We start from the raw sequence: 19,048 nt of genomic DNA on the forward strand, positions 1-19,048 counted from the left end.
TTCGAGGGACCCGAAGCCTGGCGGGTATACGTCGGTTCTGCTCTCGCGTCGGTTCCTCCTCTGGTCCGGGAGAGAGGCCCTCCCAGCGCCCCCTGCTCCGACGCCGAGCCGTCGCGCGGTAACGAAAGCTCTTTTTTTTTTTTAAGAACCTGCGGTGGGAAATCAGACGGCGAGGACGGCGGACTATTTTCCGACAATAAGGGGACAAATAAACTCGAACCGAATCCCCGCCGGCGTTGGAGACAGCTCGGATCTGCGGCTTGCCATTGGCTGCTTCTCCCCTGAGTCAATCCCGCCCTCCACACATGGGGGACTCGGAGGAAAAATGGGTTATATAATGAGAAAGGGAGGAGGGAGAGAGAGAGAGAGAGAGAGAGAGAGAGAGAGAGACAGAGAGAGAGAGAGAGAGAGAGAAAACAGGGGAGGAGAGATGGAGAGCGAGTGAGAGACAGGCACGATGGAGAAATGCACCCGATCCAGGAAAATCATTTAGGCCAGCAAAGGAGCGATTTCTCCCAATCAGATGCCAATATCAGAACTGAGGCGAGGTACCATGATAGAATTCTCTCCTGCTTAAACAAGACACTCCCGAAATCGCAGACCAATTCACCTCAGCTGCACATCTATCACGGGCACATCTATCACATCTATCACACTCATCTCACATCAATAACAATTAGCCACCGATCAACCTACAAGAGACAGGCTGACTGATACCTTTATTAAATTTGATTCCGCACTAAACTTCTCATGGAGGGAGTCATTTATTCCAATTAATGCGCAATTAATATCGCCTACGCTGAGGGTTCTCGTCAGACGAAGGGTTAAATTCCGCGCTAGTCCGCGCTATCGTCACGGTTGTTGCTCCGAGGAGAAGGGGATTCAATTAACAATGTCCCTCGCTGTCACTGAGTAATGAATAACCTGCAGTTCATTGACATTTTCCCTCAGTCTAACTTTACTTGGTCTCCAGGTCTGAAAAAACAGCTGTGTCACACGTCATTCTGCCCGAGAGAAAAATGCAGCGATTTCAACGCAGGTAATTATTCTGAAAATAATCACGAACCGCCAATTTAAATCCTACTAAGAATCAGTGGCTGTTTATTTACCAAGCAGAATAGTAAACAGCCAAATGACAGCCTGAATTTCACAGTCTATATATAAGGAGGAAACTTTCCTTTAAACTGATTAGTGGTCTCAACCCATTTTCATTAATTTATCTTGATTAAAGAGTGTCCCAGTGATCTGAATAATTAATGGTCTGGTAAACACACAGCGTCTTTCTTCACACCGTGTCAGGGAGAGTAAACAATAGATTCAATTTAGAAAAATAAGTTTTAATCATTTAATCATACACATAAAGAAAAACCCATAAAACATTAGCTGTAAGATCAACCTACAACAGTAAGGATAACCTGAACTTCAAGATTGTTTACAAAATATACACACTGTAGTTCTTTTTCCATTAATAGCTTATTCTCCAAAAGAGGGTGGGGAGAATGTGCATACAGCATACCCCACAAGTTTAAAAAATGTAGATGTGCAAAATTTTTGATGCAAAAAATTGCATAAAGACCCTAATTGAGGAGAACAAGTTATATTTGCTAGTACTGAGTATTTAGTGAATGAACTGCTGTATTGCTAATCAAGGAAAATGATAGAGGTAGAGGCCAATCATCTGTTTCAAGGGCAGCTCTGTCTATTTTCAGCCCACCAACCTATTTTTTTTTAACTTATTGCCAGCCAATCCACAGACCGCGATCCATGTGTGGTCCTTGAAACATCATCTTAAAACAGGTGTTTGCAAAGGTTTGACAGGTGAATGACCTATTAAATGGTTAACTGTTTGCTTTTCGAGCAAGATCATGACAGCAGTTGGAAGACTGGTTCTAAAGTGTAATTGCAAAATGGGAAACATAGAAGAAAGGGTCGATACCACAAATAAATTACACCCAAACACACTGTCAGACCGGGCCTCACCTCCAGGTCCCTCAGGACAGGGTGCTCCTCGATGCCGGGGAAGAGCACCCGCATGGTGTACGCCCTGTAGTCCAGGAAGGGGATCCCCGCCCCGTCCAGGTCGCTGGTCAGCTCGTGGATGTCCGTCTGCAGCTCGGCGAAGGCTGTGGAGCAGACAGAGAAAAAAAAGCCCGTGTACAACTTCCGCTGTTTATCGCAAGCATAATGCAGGCCGTCTGTTCGCCGCTCGGCCACAGTAAATTCCCTCCGTCTGAGGGAAAACTCACCCCAGAGAGTCCACCCACTCGCCTTCACAACATCACAATTCATCCCCTCCTTCCGCTGCTACCTTCCCCAGGCCAGCTCTAGCACATAAATTACCATATGCAGTACTAAAAACCCACAACACATACTCCGGGCCCGCTGACTCAAACTCTTCAAACTACAGTCACCACTCGCTACCCAGCAGCTAGCCAACTCCCCTTATGCACATTGCGGTCACCTCTCTCTATCACCCTCTAAAATCCACTTGCCCCCTCTTGCCCTTTGCACGCTCTACATTCACCCCTCTTGCCCGTGTAACCTAATGTAGGAAGGGGTTAAACAAATTTTTTTATTTAGTCGCGTACACGTGAATCGGACGCTGCCTCACAAGCTTAGTCCCGCCTTGTTTAACAGCTGGGAAAAGTATGTCAGAAAGATTCTGCAAGTTAACACTTTACCTCACAGATTCTACACTGTGATTATATGCATGTAATTCCTACATGCTAGCCAGTTCAGTAAATGCATTCTGCTTAGCCAATTTGCTAACTAAGGTATGATTATAAAAGTGTGTCTGAAAGCAACACATTTTATTTTACCGTCTTATTTTATGTATGGGTAATATTTTGCTTTGAGGTATTGAAAGATTCTGGTTCTGGGACTGTCGCTTTTGTGAGAGCACATTTTAATTTACAATACATATTTTTAGGTTACACTTGGCAAACTGTTGTAATTAGAAAATATGCTAACTTGCTAAATTACTACTACACTTGTAAATGCATAATTGCTATTACTATTAGCAAACCTAGTAAGAATTGGGTAATAAAAGCAAGTGTAATTACTTGCTAATGCATATGTGTAAATGAATGAAATGGATGTGCTATCTTAGGGCAGCTGTCGTGTTACTGAGGACACGCCTAAATTGAAAAATGACAAACACAACGTTTATTTTATTTCAGTTTTATTCAGTGCTCTTTGTGAAACTGGTTACAATATCTTAAAGAGACACAGTTATTTTAATTACCGTACAAAGCGTACAAAAAAAATACTGTTTATGAAAATAACATGCTTATAAAAATATACTGTTGTATGAAAACATACTTAGAGAAATATACTATTGTATTACAATTAACACTGATACTGTTACGTATCTTTTATTGATTATTGTTATTCACATTAAATAAGGTAGCAAGTGTTGGCCTATATTTCAACATAGAGGTGAGGTTTTTTATATGGACTCAATGACTACAAATTTCTGAGGGTTCCATTTGATAGCAACCCACCCTACATGGGGCGACATAGCTCAGGAGGTAAGACCGATTGTCTGGCAGTCGGAGGGTTGCCGGTTCAAACCCCGCCCTGGGCGTGTTGAAGTGTCCTTGAGCAAGACACCTAACCCCTAACTGCTCTGGCGAATGAGATGCATCAATTGTAAAGCGCTTTGGATAAAAGCGTTATATAAATGCAGTCCATTTACCATATGATCTCAACTTTATGCAAATGTTCTAGCCACCTGGACACCTGGACAGATCTTAAGTAATCTCAGTGGACTAAGACACACTGCACTGCTTAGTGCTGTTGGCATTTATTCAAATTTGGATAAAAATTGATGTGAACCGTTCCATTTGTTTTATGTTTATGCTATGCAAACTTGGGGCCCAAACTGAAGCTCAGGAAAAAAATATTTTATATGTTATAACAAGTCAGCTACTGCTTTTACACTCGGTCTCTGCTGTTTCATTGCACTCACCACCGAATCGAGAGTTCTGGTCCTTTCCCCCTATATTGTATATATTTGTATATATTTCTATATATTCCAAAAAACAAATGAGCTATTCGTGGGATTAATGGCGTCGCCACACCGCGGTCACTCCTCACCCTCTTTGCACTCCAGCGCCACCCGCGACTCCAGGTTGTCCATCTGCATCTGCAGCCGCTTGAGGGTGAGGTCGCTCTGGCGGGACTTGCGCTTGTAGGCGATGAGGACCACCACGATGAAGAGGATGAGGAGGCCGCCGGCGCCGGCGATGCTCACGATGGCCGTGCTGCTGAGCGGGCTGTCCGAGGTGATGTGGACCACGCCCGGGGAGAACTCGATCCCGCCCACGCGCGCCTGAGGGGGTCACATGGTCAATCACGCATACATGTCTATGCAGAGCATGCTTGTCTGGTGTTAGTCTGGTGAGCTGTAGGCAAATGAAACAATCCTCTGTACGCTATTTATCACAAACGCATACAATAGCAGGTTCATTACACCTCGCAAAGCTGCAAATATAATGTATCCCTTTTTCATGCTAAGCCTGTTTGTGGTTTAATCTGAATTAGCATTGCTTTTACTGCGCGCTAGCCCCACGGTTTATAAAAATGATGCTGACACGGCTAGATACAATGCGAAAATCGATAAACAGTCAAAATATGTCAGCTTGAATAACATAACATAATGGGAAAAAACAGCATGTGTGCAAACTTACTAAACAGTAAAGTTGGGATCAAGTTATACTCAGACATAAACCAATATGTCTATTTCTGCTTTATCTCTGTCTGTTTTAGAGCAATGTTCTGTCTGTGCCTTAATGTAACATCTTAAGATAGACTTGGAAGCCCAGTTATTCAATAAACCGCATCAGAACTACAAATATTAGGTTTGCTTCCTTATTGTAGGATTTCTTTGGTTCCATGTCAGAGAAGACAATAACGGTAAAGCAAACCGCTTCGCCATGATCCTGAAGGCAGAAGCTGGGGCTTTTTCAAAGTGGATTTGGGTTTCTCCCAGGGTGGCACGGTGGTGCAGTCGGCAGCACTGTCACCTCACAGCAAGGAGGACCCTGGTCCTTTCTGTGTGGAGTTTGCATGTTCTCCCTGTGTCCGCATGGGTTTCCTCCAGGTACTCTGGTTTCCTCCCACAGTCCAAAGACATGCAGGTAGGATAATTGGAAACTCTGGCCCATAGGTGTGAATATGTGAGTGAATGGTGTGTGTGTGTTCCCTGTGATAGATTTTCGACCTGTCCAGAAGGTATTTCTGCCTCTCGTAAAATGGATTCTGGGATAGGCTCCAGCACCCCCGGCGACCCTGCCCAGGACGAGTGGGTATAGATGAGGGATGGACGGATTTCTCCCACGATGCCGTTCTCACTCACCAGGACCTTGTGTCGCCCCGTGAGGTTGGGCGACTCGCACAGGAGCTGTGTGTCAGAGACCGTTAGCGTGCAGGGCTTCTCTCCAATCAGGACGCTGAAGTTCAGCTTGCCGTTGCCCCCGGGGGTAGGAGGGAGGAAGTTCCTGCCCTTAAAGCAAGGAAAAAAAAAAACAATCTAACATTTAACCTTCAAAAAATATTAACTGTCATGAATCCAGATTCTGGCACGTGTAATAGCCTGCAAATCGACTGAATAAAAAACATAAATGTGCACCGACATAAGAACAAAAGTTCTTATGTTCTGTCTGCTCAGAATGTTAGTAACTCAGTCGATAATAAGCAGCTTACAGCTCAGCTGGGCATGCTGCCCCAGCCAGTCAGTCATTCTGATACCTTCAGTATTATTGGTGAGCCTGGCTTCAGCTCCAGAACTCCAGACACACTCAGCTGTTCGAAAACGGGGTTGGGGTAATACACGAAGTTGGTGGTGTTGAGGGCCAGCACGGACTGGACGTCGTCCAGGACGAAGCCGAACTCGTCGGGGCGCTCCGGCACCTCCTTCTGCCTGCTCAGGCTGACGGGCAGGGCGGGGGCCTGGCACAGCATGGCGGTGGGGCTGAGGACCCGGCATTTCTGCGAAACACCAAAAACGGGGCGCGGTCAGGGAGACGGCCCCGACCTGAACCTCAAAGTGCTGTGGTCGGGTCAGCTGGTCCTCCACGCTTCCCATGTGACCGGAGACACTGACCGCATTGGAGTCCTGATCTATGTGGTCACTTCTGGCACTACGATCTTCACTTCACTCTAGTGTGTTTCTTTTGCACCTCTGCACCTTGAACTAATGCACTTGTTGTACGTCGCTCTGGATAAGAGCGTCTGCTAAATGCCTGCAATGTAATGTAATGTAATTTCGACATGGGCCGAAAGACACACATCTCTAGATTGCATCTAGACTCCTTCAACCCTAACGCAATATTCAAGCACCTTTACATGGACGTGAAAAATCCTCATTCATCACTATACAGATCAGGTTAAAAAAAGTTTCTGTCAGGGTATTGGACTGTAGTACTATGACTATATTACTGTAAAATGAAAATTGGCAGCCCGGATGTTTAATTACACAGATCACATGTGAGTCCCTCAGTACTTTTTTCACTGTCACGCAAGACAACTTTTTAAATTAGGTGATCAATATGATTAAAGAGTAGGAGTACCTAAGAATACATTTGTTTGAATGCAATCGAATAAGCAATTTAATACGATCACCAGCCCAGGATTAGCATAGGCATCTCACACATGCCGGTTGTGCTACTGAGTGGCCTCAATTTTCACAAGGTGCATACTTCACAGATGTCTGTGAAGTATTCAGTCAGTTTTCCTTTTTGCCCCTTCCTGCCACGCGCTTGCTCGGGGTTTTCCTCAAAAGTGCCCCACTGGTGCTTGGCACGAAATGTCTCAGCACGCTCGATAAAATCTCATTTGTATTCAGTGCCAAAACGTCTCAGTTTTCTTCTGTAAGCTAGCTATCGTGATAGCTGCGGCACTGGTGTGGGAAATGAACTGCTTGCCTGTTACCACGGTGATGTATTTTCTCCACTGCCGATTATTTGAGATGGGATTTTATTTTCATTTTTATGTTTTTGTTCCCGGATATTAAAAGTCTCTGGTTAGAGACTCCCCATTAAACAGAAGCTTTACAGTATGCTCTCAGTACAGTAGATGCTAGAACTCATTACCAGTGTTACTGGTTCTGTGAGCCTGGCTATAGAAATCATGGCTGATTTTCTTAATCAGATGTGCATTGCAGTCTGATTGCAGTCTATAAGTTCACTTTTCTAATTTACTGTGCTCTCTCACCACCAGCAAAAATAAAGATCTAGCAGACTTTACATTTTCTAAGTCATAACAATTACAAATGAACTTTCTCTGTGCTTTAATCTGACATCACAATCACAATGAGATGACAGTCTGAGTTCACATTCACTACAGACAGAAGTACTGCAGCTTAAGTTCACCTTCACTGAGTGATAACTGTGAGCTCCCCATTCACTTTGAGATAAGAATCTAAGTAACCTTCACTGGTAAATCCCTTCACAATCAGCGACAGTGTTTGCTTAGTGAAAATGACTTCAATTCCAGCTTCACTGTTTGATAATCATCATCAAAGATGGCCGTTAGATAACAAACGATCGGAGCTGACACTGACCGAGAGATAATTGTTTGAGTTCACCTTCACTGGGGAAGTATCCACTGCATTTTCATTCACCTTCGCTGCGCATTAAATATCCAAGTTCACCTTAATTTGTCTCCAAGGTCTGAACGTTTCCATTTTCTCTATTTACCTTTCAGTCAAAGTACACTCACGACCTTCGACCCCCCTGGAGGCGGCATCAAAATCAGTTTGAAGAGGCGAGCTAGGGAGGGGGGGCGGGGGGGCATTTCGATGCTTTTCACGAAGGCTTGACAGGACGTTTTGAGCCTGCGATGCACCGCAGTGCCGCGCTCAGACAATCTCCTTCGGCGCCCACACCACCTGTCACTTTAATTGGCTCTTCGTGATGTCACTGTGTCAAGAATGGCAAATTTGCAGCGACATCACTGGCTAGCCTGTACATCATACCGCAGGTTTGTAATATAAAAATAAGTAGAAAAATATTTTTAAAAGTGCAGCTCGGACGGCCAAGGTGAGGGAGATGCGATTGCGTTTTTTTTTTTGCGGAGCTTCGAATGCACTCGCGATATCAAGGTTCCTCAAAGTCAAGCCTCGTTTTTAACGAATGGGTTTCGCCGTTTATTAGATTGCTTCGCCGAGACAGAGACCGACATGGGAAACGGGGCGTGTCGCGGATTGGCTTACCGGAGCGCTGATTCAATTCAAAGCCCATTTGAAGGAGGAGGAGGTCCGTACCTCCAGCAACAAAACCAGGCCGAACCAAACCGAATCAAAGGCCAGGTGGTGTGCGTAACGGCGTCTACGATCGGAGATAACGTTACCGCCTTTTGTCCGAGGCCTTTCGATCCGCCTCAGATCTCGGATCGCTCTCTGTGCGCTCCCCGAGCCACGCTCCCGTGACTTTTCAAAAGCTGAAACGTGAGACTTCTCCCTGGAAACGTTTTCCCTGAGCCCCGGGTTGCTTTTCGGGGGAACGGAGAACAGTGCCGCCTCTGTCAGGAGAGGCCAGGGGAGGCCCCTCTGAGTGAGCGAGCCAGCCCTCAGTCCGGCACTAGACCCTGTCAGCATCACCAAAGTCACATTTTGGGCCAGTTATATGTTGCCATGGTAATGTGACCCGAGCAGATTACCCTGTGGACCAGCTGTACACAGGCCCTCTCGGTTTGCCTAGAGTAAGTCACTCTATGGGACAGCTCTTGTCATGTTAATTTAACCTGAAAACCTCATCATTTTTATGATTGGCATGTTACCATAACCCAAATAAGCTAATCTATCTATATCGGTTCCACATAGGCCCTGTTAGGTTGACCACAGAGAGCACGTACATGAGCCAGTTCTACACGGGACCATTTAGCTTGAAATGAGAGCAATATCTCATGGTCCCTGCCCTAAGTCGGACCTGTCGTTCGTATTTGGGAAAGTTTCTCTATCGGAGCCTGTCCTCCAGTGGAGAAGCTCCAGCTGAGCCAGACTTACGTTGACTGCCTCCCGTCCGTTGTACTTGGCTCTGATCTGCGGGTTCTGAATGATGTCCAGGTTGGTGCCTGTCACCGTCACCGGGGTGTGGCCACTGCAGGGATGAGAGACAGACAATAACGTGCGATTTAACTGGCTGTGGCGTGATAGCCTCCCGCGTCTCTGGATTTCGATTGGCCGGAGGGTCAGCCTACCTGAAGATGCTCCACTCGGGCTCGAGCTTGAGGATGGCGGGGTCCTCCACGTACTCGAAGCGCAGGTCCTTCTGCAGGTGGGCCTTGTCCACTCGGACCGACACGCTCACGTTTCCGTAGCCGTGCAAGGAGGCGTGGGACCGGCAGGTGATCCACTGGCCCCCCCTCCTGTGGGGAAGGAGTGGAGGGAAAACTCGTCAAAGCCTCTCCAAGTACAGCGTGAACCCTTTCTCTACGCTAACTGCTGCCTCCAATAATAACGGCTGCCATTTCTATAGCACTTATATATCACAATCAAGAAGACCGCTAGTACAGACTGAACTACTCACACAAAAGTTATTGAAAATTTGTCACTAATGCATCAGCCACCCTTCAAATGATGTAATCTCATGTAATCTTATGATACTTGCAAGTCATTAAAAAAAGATAACAAGACCAAGCAGTGCATAAGACACTCTGAATTAATATCGGCCACTGGATAGTGAATGTTACCGTGCGACACACGTTCAAATGCGGCACTTCTTTTCGGGTTTATAAATCAGTGACGTGGTGCGATTGTCACTGGTGTTATTGATTTTGGATCAGAAACACTTCTGAGTCTTAATGTCACTATTGATCAGTTCAGGGTCAGTGTGTGACCACATGAAGGAAGCTGGGATACGTGATCTGCTCCGGGGAGATGGCGGAAAGGGGCCGGTCGTGCGGTCTTACCTGTGGTAGGTGCAGTTCTGATCCTTAAACATTATGGACACGTTGCTGCCGGCGTCCAGGTTGCTACCGGTGATGTTGACGATGGTCCCCCCAGAAACGGGCCCCCGACTGGGCTTCAGGTGAAGCAGTTTGGGGACCTGTCCAACGTCAGAGCTCGATCAATACTTCTGATTGGGAACACCGATTAATACACATGTATTGGCAAAAGCCAGCAAGCCGGTCATTTGTCGTCTCTGCTTGAGGAAGCCATGTTCCGTCTCTTTTAATCTAATCCGCATTGAATTCCTTATCGTGACTGTGCACTAGCCGCAGATCAGAGGACTGAACTGCAAAGTAAATAGCCGAAAGTCAAAAACAGGACAAAAAAGCTGGAAAATGCGGATTGCGCGAAGCACAAGCGCGGAGGGCAAACGGTTTTTGGCGTGCTTATTTATGTGCTGCTGCAGAGGTCAGCTCATCCCTGACTCGGTAGTCACGATAATAGTTTGAGTTGTAAAACCTGACTTTACGGCAACCCCCCAGAAGCACTTTCGCTGCAGACTCCTGATGGAGACCTGGCAGCCCCCCCCCCCCAGTTCTGGGCTCATAACTACCCGGCCGCGCTGAATTTACTGAGCTGTCCTGGGACGCTCGCCACTGTTCATGTCGAGCGCGACTGTAAAAGCGTTCAGCTCCCGCCGTCCGCCCCCATCTGTCACGTCCTCTGATTTAAAACAGTCCTGTTTTATCTGCGTGCCGGTCGTCTGCTTGCGCAGTCCCGTTATACGCGTTCTGATTGCTGTTGTGGCTCGTCGGCAGTTCATTATTTTTTTTAAAAATACCCGAATTCTGATTTCTGCTTGTGTGTGCTCGCAGAGTACTGTTTAATCCGTGTTGTGATGGCAGCTTATTAACGGTTTCCAATTTTAATCGACGTTTCGTGATGTCAGTGTCGTGAGCAAGTAAAAGGTGTTACTCACCACGAAATAGTAGTACTTGTATGAGGTGGCCATGAACTCCGGCCTGCACTCCCCCACACACACCTGCACGTTGCCCGCATACTGGCTCCTCTCAGCCTTGCCCATCTCACACACAATCCTGCAGACACAGACAAATACACACTTATTAATACACGCATTTCACACACAATCCTGCAGACACAGACAAATACACACTTATTTACATACGCCTTTTATGCACAGTCCCACAGACTCAAACGCAAACAAGCTCACAGATGCTGCGTCTCGCACACAATCCCCGAATCATAAAGGAAACTACATTTAAAACATGCACAAATCTGTTCGGTAAGATTCTGTCTTATCGTTGCTCCATTCTCGTTCGTAATTACGAATGTAAAGGCAAAAGCTGAAAAGGTGAAAAGGTTAAAACAAGTTCTAATCCGGGTCTTTTGACAGGTGTCAGATACAGAATTATCACAAAATGTTTTAAGAAGCTTATCGCTAAAGCTACTAGCCGTAAAAATGCTGGGAGAACTATTTTACCAGGGGCGCTGAAGCAGCTCATCACAGAAACAGCTTATTCCGGAGGTCACATGTATATTAATGAGGATTTCCCATGAACGGACGGCACGCTACCACACAAAACCTTGAAATAATGTATTACAATTTAGAGCGAAAGAAGGAGATTAGGCGTTTTCACATAAAGCCCTTTCCACAGCAGAAACCCTGTTGCTACACACAGGGAGGATTGGCTCATGAGAAATAGCTGGCAGTTGCTGACCCAGATGAAGCTGTGCTTCAGCCTGGTCCAATAAGTGTTTTCGGTGTACTGTTCAGCTCATCATATTTACATGGACGAGCCCATAGATAAACTGCTCAATAACAGAAACAAGTATAGCAGAACGTAAACGGTCGTGTTATTATTGTGGAGTGTGATCACGTGCGTCCTTTTCACAATGTGACCACATCCTGTCTTGCGTTTTGTAGCATAACCAGTTCCTGGTTGTGTCCCGTTCATAGCATGACCGCACCTTGGCGGTGTTTTAGGGTTATAGCCACACAAGCTACTTACTGCTCAGCAGGGATGTAGCCTCCTGGCACGGGTGTGCAGTCCACATCGGCGACCTTCACGCGACCCTGGATCTCCCAAAACTCCAAGCCCAGGTTCTCGCCCCGGATGGTCACCAACGTCCCGCCCTCCCGAGGTCCACGAAGCGGCGTGATCTGGCATGAGCCAAAATGGAAGCCGTGAACACTTATTACATCACAATCGCTTAGCAGACACTCTCATCCAGTGATCTGGCATGAGCCAAAATGGAAGCCGTGAACATTCATTACATCACAATCGCTTAGCAGACACTCTCATCCAGTGATCTGGCATGAGCCAAAATGGAAGCCGTGAATATTCATTACATCACAATCGCTTAGCAGGCACTCTCATCCAGTGATCTGGCATGAGCCAAAATGGAAGCCGTGAACATTTATTACATCACAATCGCTTAGCAGACACTCTCATCCAGAGTGGTTTACAGAGGCGGAGAACATCAGTGCTATAATGCAAAAGTGCAACATCACCAAGAAGGCACAAAATGCCATTTGTAATCAATAAGTGTAAAGTAAATAAAAAACAAACCAACAGTCGGTATTCTGAAATGCCACTACACAGCTAACCTGACAGCTATGCATATGATATGGGTGAGGAAACAGGAGAGGTGTGTAAATGCATTTATGGAAAGACTTGCGCTGATCTCACAAAGGAGTGCTCACAAATGCTCTGTGGTTCTAATGCAGACGATTTCAGTTTCGACAGCTACCAAGTGCGTTCCTGTTTATCTCATGTCTGCCTACTGCTTTCGCAATTGTTCCTCCAGGAAAGCGCCACTGCAGTGTGACAGGATGACTGTGCCAATGTTTTTCTAGGTTTTGCAGGAGGATTAGAAGGTGTTAATGTGCTCCATCTTTCCCATGCAGCCCTCCTATTTAAGAGCCCACTGATGACATGATTAATAAGACCTAGCTTTGAGCTTAGTGAGTGTGTGCACATTGCTGGATTTCAAATAATGGAACAAAAAAAAAAAAAAAAAAAATATCACTCAATAAGTAATGTTAATTGAATTTAACAGAATTTGCTTAAAGAGGTTGCATTGTACATAACGAGGCGCATTGTAATCTCGAAAGTGCGGTTTTTATCACAGTGTGTATTAATGACTGTTCTCGGCGGTGCGGCCCCCAAAACTGATTAACTCCCGTTTAGCGCACGCACCGCGACCTCTCTGAGCGGGCGGAGATAAATCGGATCAGGCCCAAATCACCGGGCGCCGAGCCGACCGGGGGGTGACGAGACCCGGCTCTTTAAAGGCAGCCCAGAAAAACACCGCGATCGCACCGGTCTGATACCGGAGGGGCGCAGATTGGTTTGAGCGCTTCGGCAACACGCCACCACAACAACAACCCGGCGTTCATATTAGTAACCGAAAATCCAACACTGTGAGATTCCTCAGCTTAAACACACATAGATGTTGGGGCGACATAGCTCAGGAGGTAAGAGCGGTCGCCTGGCAGTCGGAGGGTTGCCGGTTCGATCCCCGCCCTGGGCGTGTTGAAGTTTCCCTGAGCAAGACACCTAACCCCTAACTGCTCTGGTGAATGAGAGGCATCAATTGTAAAGTGCTTTGGATAAAAGCGCTATATAAATGCAGTCCATTTACCATCCATTTAGATATTATTCAGGGCTGGCCCTAGGATTTCGGTGGCCCTAAACAATCCTCGGGGGGGTGGGGTGGTGCTGTCGGATCATACCGCTACTTTTGCAATAGCAGATGAATGACGTAATAACAAAAATAATGTTATTTACCTTAAAAAAACATTGGATCGTGTGGCCCCCCCTTGCGGTTGTGGCCCTAAACAACCACATAGAGTGTTTATGCCAGGGGCCGGCCCTGATATTATTGAAATGTCTATTGAGACATTGTATTTGGAGCTATCCTTGAGACAGACTGGCGTGTTCTGCCAGGCCTTATAACGTTAGAAAAAAGCCAGCGAAACATTTACATTTGGTCACACACAAAGGTAAAGGTGATGTTATTAGAATGAAGCTTCACAGCAGCCAAGTTTAGCCTCTTTAAAGGATCCATTACTTCTCCAGCGATAAGGTCACCACTGCCTGTCATCACCTCCGCTGATTTCACCGGCGCCTTCTGAATCGAGAAAAAAAACGTGCCTACGCTCAGAAACAGAAATAGCGAAATTCAAATGATTGCATGACCGTCTATAAATATAAACCTAAACTTAACAGCTTCAGTTCGGCACGGAGTCGACGAGGACCCACTATATCAGTCTCCAGAGGACTGAAAACCTTTTCTCAAAATCTATTAGCTACCTAATCAACACTCACCAGCTAATGTGTGACCATACTGTGTGTGCTTTTTTTTAAATTCGATTTTTTGCTCAATTATGGGGTTTATTCGCATATGAAATTTGCAGCTGTCGCCGTATATGGAGGTTAACCCCAAGGTAGGGATTTATGGCTGGTTTTCACTCACGCAGTACTCCCCCACGGGCAGGGAATGTGTCAGAGGCCACTGCGGCGTGTGATGCGGTTCTGTGACGCGCTCCTCTGATTGGAGGAGAAGGGGGACGGTTTCTGTGGCGCGCTCCTCTGATTGGAGGAGAAGGGGACGTTTCCGGAGCACTCTCTGATTGGAGGAGAACGGGACGGTTCTGTCACACTCTCTGATTGGGAGAACGGACGTTGTCACGCGCTCCTCTGATTGGAGGAGAACGGGGACGGTTTCTGGCCCAGGTTACAGTTGCCCAGCATTTGAACGTTGAGCCGCTTTTTGAAACCAGGTGGCCCTCTCACCCTTTCCCTTCGCTGTGAGCTGCGGTTTAACGTTCACATATCTGCCGCAGCATTATAAGATATGCGGGCACTCACCACTCCCTTTGAGGGATGGCCAGGACCCGTGTGAAAAAGCAGAGGCTCACTCTACAGTACGGGCCCTGTTCTCATCGCTGAGAAGCCTTTTGATTCGTACGACAACTAACCCGGGATCAAGAGCTTTGCGCTCATTCAGACACCACAAGTTTGTGGGTTTTAAGATTTTAAACCAGGCGCAGACTGTCTTTTGGTGATGGAATACCAGGGGCAGAGCTGTATAATCACACACTGCTTAGCACCAAAATCAGGGTGGGCTCTCCACTTGATGATGAGTCATAGAGGACACATTCACCTAATAGAAAAACATGCCTTTTCTGTAGTCACGGTGACACAGACTCAGCAGAGGGGAAAACGCTCCGCATCGCTACAACAGGTTGAGACTTATCTTCCATTTGCTCAGATGAAAACAGATGACTGCAGCATGTCACACACCCTCCCTTTCACCTGAGAGCTGTCACACCAGTCTCTGGCTTTACGGGCTTTGTGAACACCTATTAAGACCTTGCCCACTCAAGTGTTTACAAGTATTCATGTGCGAGCACGCAGGAGCTGTCTGGGTTATGCAAACACACACACACACAAAACAGATACACACACACACACACACACACAGGTAAACACACACAAAACAGACACACACACACACACACACACATGCACACAGACATGCATGCATGCACACACACGCACACATAGACGCCCTGAAAGTTATTTGTTACACATATATTTTACCTGAAATGAGATAACCACTGGGCTAAAATAAGCATGTAACACTGTATGCTGTACACAAATATAACATATTTAATATATTAGAGGTAATTGATCATAAATCATCTGGAAAATGTCCTTTAAGAAATTTAAACAAACCCTGGGTGTGTAAAACAGTCTAATTCCATTTCTGGAAACAACCCAGGAGACATTTCATGAAAGCAAATAAAACAAATTTGATTAGATTTAACAAAGCAGCTATCTCAGCAAGGACCATAACCAAAACTACAAATGAAATTTGACATCAAATGCTTCACTGAGCATCTGTGAGTGTCAATTCCCTCAAAACAGCAAGAGTATAAACAACACAAAAAGTCCATTACTGAGCTCATTCAGCTCCACTGCCGTAAATGGGAAAGAGAGAGAATGCGTTTATTTTGGTTGATACTTACTACTATACTATCAAGCTCAAATCAACAAAATAATGATAATGGCACTCCTAGACCCAAAGTCTCTCATGGTGGGGAGTTGCGCTTGTTGTGCGACTGAACTCTCTTCATTCAGCAGGGTGTCCGAGAAAAAGGGGGGGAAATTGGTCTCGATAAATTAGGGGCCTCTCCAACTGCTTCCGCTCCTCGAGAAAAACGAACGGGGGGCAGCGCAGAGAAAAGCGCAGAGAAAAGCGCTATCAAACATTCATCTCAGCCGAACTAGCGGCGTAGCTCTCCCCCCCCCCCCCCGGACCCGCAGGAGGGCTGGACTCCGCCACAGCATGCGAGAGAGAGAGAGAAAGAGAGAGAAGATAGAGAGAGGGAGGGAGAGATAGAGAGAGAGATGAACTGAGACTCATTAAAACCTCACACCTCAAAACCAGCTCCTCGCAGCAGAGCAACACCGTCGCCCCAAGAGAGACAACCTTTCTGTTCCTCTCCGAATGTGACACCCGTGCGCTCGCTCGCTCGCTCGCCCGGACATCGAGCGCGAAGGTGGCGGCTCTCGCCGATAAGCTTCCACGAGACCCCGTTGTGTCGCGGCCCCTCCAGGGATCGCCGTCCCCGTACGAATCGATCCCCTCGCAACGAGGAAGAGCCTAAACCCGTCTGATTGGCTGATGAACAATAAACGACCACGAATCAAAATGCAAAATCTGTTCCCGTTTGTTTTGCTGGCAGATACTTGAGACCAGGATGACCTTCTCTCACGTGTGAGGCGTTCTGTCACTCCGGACGAACACGAAGGGAATGTCCGCGGGGAGGCAGCGGATTGGACGGCAGCGAGGCGGTTAACGCGTTGCCGTGGCGCCGGTGCGCCGGCGCACGCCGGGGAAGCGGCTGACTCACCGGGGCCCTCCGGAGCCCGCCACGGCCTCGCTGTCACCGCTGGATGAATGGGTGTGGAATCCGGAGAGGCCCCGCGGGACGGCTTCGCGGCAGGCTAAATCCGCCGCCTTATCCATCTCTGCCAAACCCCCCCCCCCGCCCCGCCCCCAAACTTTAGGGATTCGCATGGCCGCTCCTCTCCACCACGTCCAGGGACGGGGGACGGTTTAGGAAAGACTCTGGCTGGGGTGAGGAGCGCGGTAAAAAGGGCGTAAGGGGGTATTATTTGGGCCGAACCTATAGCCGCATTCAGACATGCTAGCGTGCTGCATTGCTAGCGTTCTGCCTTGCAAGAGTGCTGCATTGCTAGCATGCTGCTATAGGCTAGTGTGCTGCCTTGCAAGAGTGCTGCATTGCTAGCATGCTGCTATAGGCTAGCGTGCTGCCTTGCAAGAGTGCTGCATTGCTAACGTGCTGCATTGCTATCTTCAATTCTTCAATACATTCGTGGAGGAGAAATTGGGTGTGACTGGGCAGAACGTCTCCCAAATTAGCTGATCAGCCCAATCAGACGAGAGCCTTAATCATCTCATGATGAGCCCACACCATGTACTGGAAGCTATGGGGGGACGTGTCACCCCTGATCAATACCTACTCTGATGGTGCAAAGTTGTGAGACGACAGCAAAGCACACAACTCATATAAAGATCCTGATTGGTGATTGGTCAGACTGGTTGGGTATTGATCACAACAGCAGCCTCCCAGCACTTTCTCCACTGGAGAGAGCAAAGATAGTGAGATAGCAGAGCTTCAGTCTGAGGGGGGGGAGCCATGGCATAGCTGCTGGAGAGAACCAATATCGCTCGGGAAAAAATCCCTGATTTAATCCCTGATTTCTCAAAAGAGAGAGATAAAGAGAGAGACAGAGCGAGAGAGAGAGAGAGAAAGAGAGAGAGAGAGAGAGAGAGAGAGACTACATCCTGGACTACATTGTGGCTTCCTCCCTCAGTGTTGAACGGCAGTCTGTGATGGCGGTGAGCATCTCTCCCCATCAGAGGACGTGCGCTGATTAGATTGGTGACTCTGACAGGCTAATTGACGGTTGTTGGAGGAAAATGCTTAATCACTCGCACGCTTCTTCCACCAGAAAAGATTCCGCATCCGACAAACGTCACCGTAGCGGAGCGCACCAGAACGCATCGGGACCTCAGGGCTTCACACCACGAAAAGGAAAAAACAAAAGGGGGAAGCGACAGAGCGGAAGGGTCCTTATGTTTCAGGCGCACGGAAACCTGAAATTGGGAGAAGCTCGGTCGCGGAACACGAATCGTCCGGTGGCGCGGGGACGTCCGGCCGGGTTTGGTCGGCCCCGTTGCCCACGTCACATGGCCGCGGTGTCATCCCCGCGATCCGCCAGCCTGATCCGCCCCCGCTAGGGAGGGACGCTCCCTCTTCATCCTTCTATCCCCTTTCTATCCACACCTCCTCGCCGCCTGTCATCCCCTCTGACGGGAGGGAGAAAAGCCTCCTGTGTCGGGCCGTTTCCTCGACAGCTCACAGGAGGGATTCCCACACCTTCAAAGACGCTCATCCTAAGCCCGGTCCCAGAAACCATGACGACGCCGGGATGACGTCAGGACAGCTAGGGATGAGCGATTTCAGGCGTGCAGAGGTTTCGGCAGCCTAACCCTCACACGCAGAGCTAAACCTACTGGATGTACTGCATATGTAAAGACTGACCATCACATCTGTGTCGAAGTGAATGTACATTAACCCTTTACTTGCCTATCAGCCACCCATAACATGGGTTACAGCTAAATAATAACAATGGACCGGGTTTATACTTCACATCTGGACATATACTAAAGACATTCAGGAGCCTTTCCCACTTATGATGGCAGTAGTACCTCTCCTTAGATTTGAACCTGCAACCTCTGAGTTATTGGAGCGGTTTCCTAATGTTATGCTACACTGATGCCTTGTACATACATGACTTGGAGGCTGCACTGATGTGCACGTAACACCATGCCTATTATAAAGGCCATAGCCTGTTAAGCTGAAGCTCTAAGTGGAACTTCACTGGAGAGCTTTACACTTAACAGTTGCTATTGGTCCCTACTCCAGATCAAATTCAAATTCAGTGTCTAAACTCTGCTACATAGGCCTGAGTTCAATTATGGCATTTAAGTGGTGGGAAAACCAGATGCCTAGCAACACTTCCAGTACTTTCT

The 19,048-nt window shown here is 47.4% G+C and overlaps 1 protein-coding gene across 1 annotated transcript in view; it reads right to left on the bottom strand.

The window, feature by feature from the left end:
- plxna4 (plexin A4) overlaps positions 1-19,048 on the bottom strand; it is a 291,711-nt gene that overhangs the window by 57,662 nt on the left and 215,001 nt on the right. Inside the window, exons 13-21 of the mRNA XM_064342636.1 lie at positions 11,923-12,074; positions 10,872-10,989; positions 9,913-10,049; positions 9,202-9,369; positions 9,008-9,101; positions 5,752-5,991; positions 5,360-5,506; positions 4,099-4,333; positions 1,981-2,123 (exon numbers count right to left, since the gene is read on the bottom strand). Of these exons, the coding sequence (XP_064198706.1) occupies positions 1,981-2,123; positions 4,099-4,333; positions 5,360-5,506; positions 5,752-5,991; positions 9,008-9,101; positions 9,202-9,369; positions 9,913-10,049; positions 10,872-10,989; positions 11,923-12,074 (1,434 nt within the window). The remainder of the gene's footprint in view (positions 1-1,980; positions 2,124-4,098; positions 4,334-5,359; positions 5,507-5,751; positions 5,992-9,007; positions 9,102-9,201; positions 9,370-9,912; positions 10,050-10,871; positions 10,990-11,922; positions 12,075-19,048) is intronic.

The sequence above is a fragment of the Anguilla rostrata genome, chromosome 7 (genome assembly GCF_018555375.3).
Source record: "Anguilla rostrata isolate EN2019 chromosome 7, ASM1855537v3, whole genome shotgun sequence".
Classification (NCBI taxonomy): Eukaryota; Metazoa; Chordata; class Actinopteri; order Anguilliformes; family Anguillidae; genus Anguilla; species Anguilla rostrata.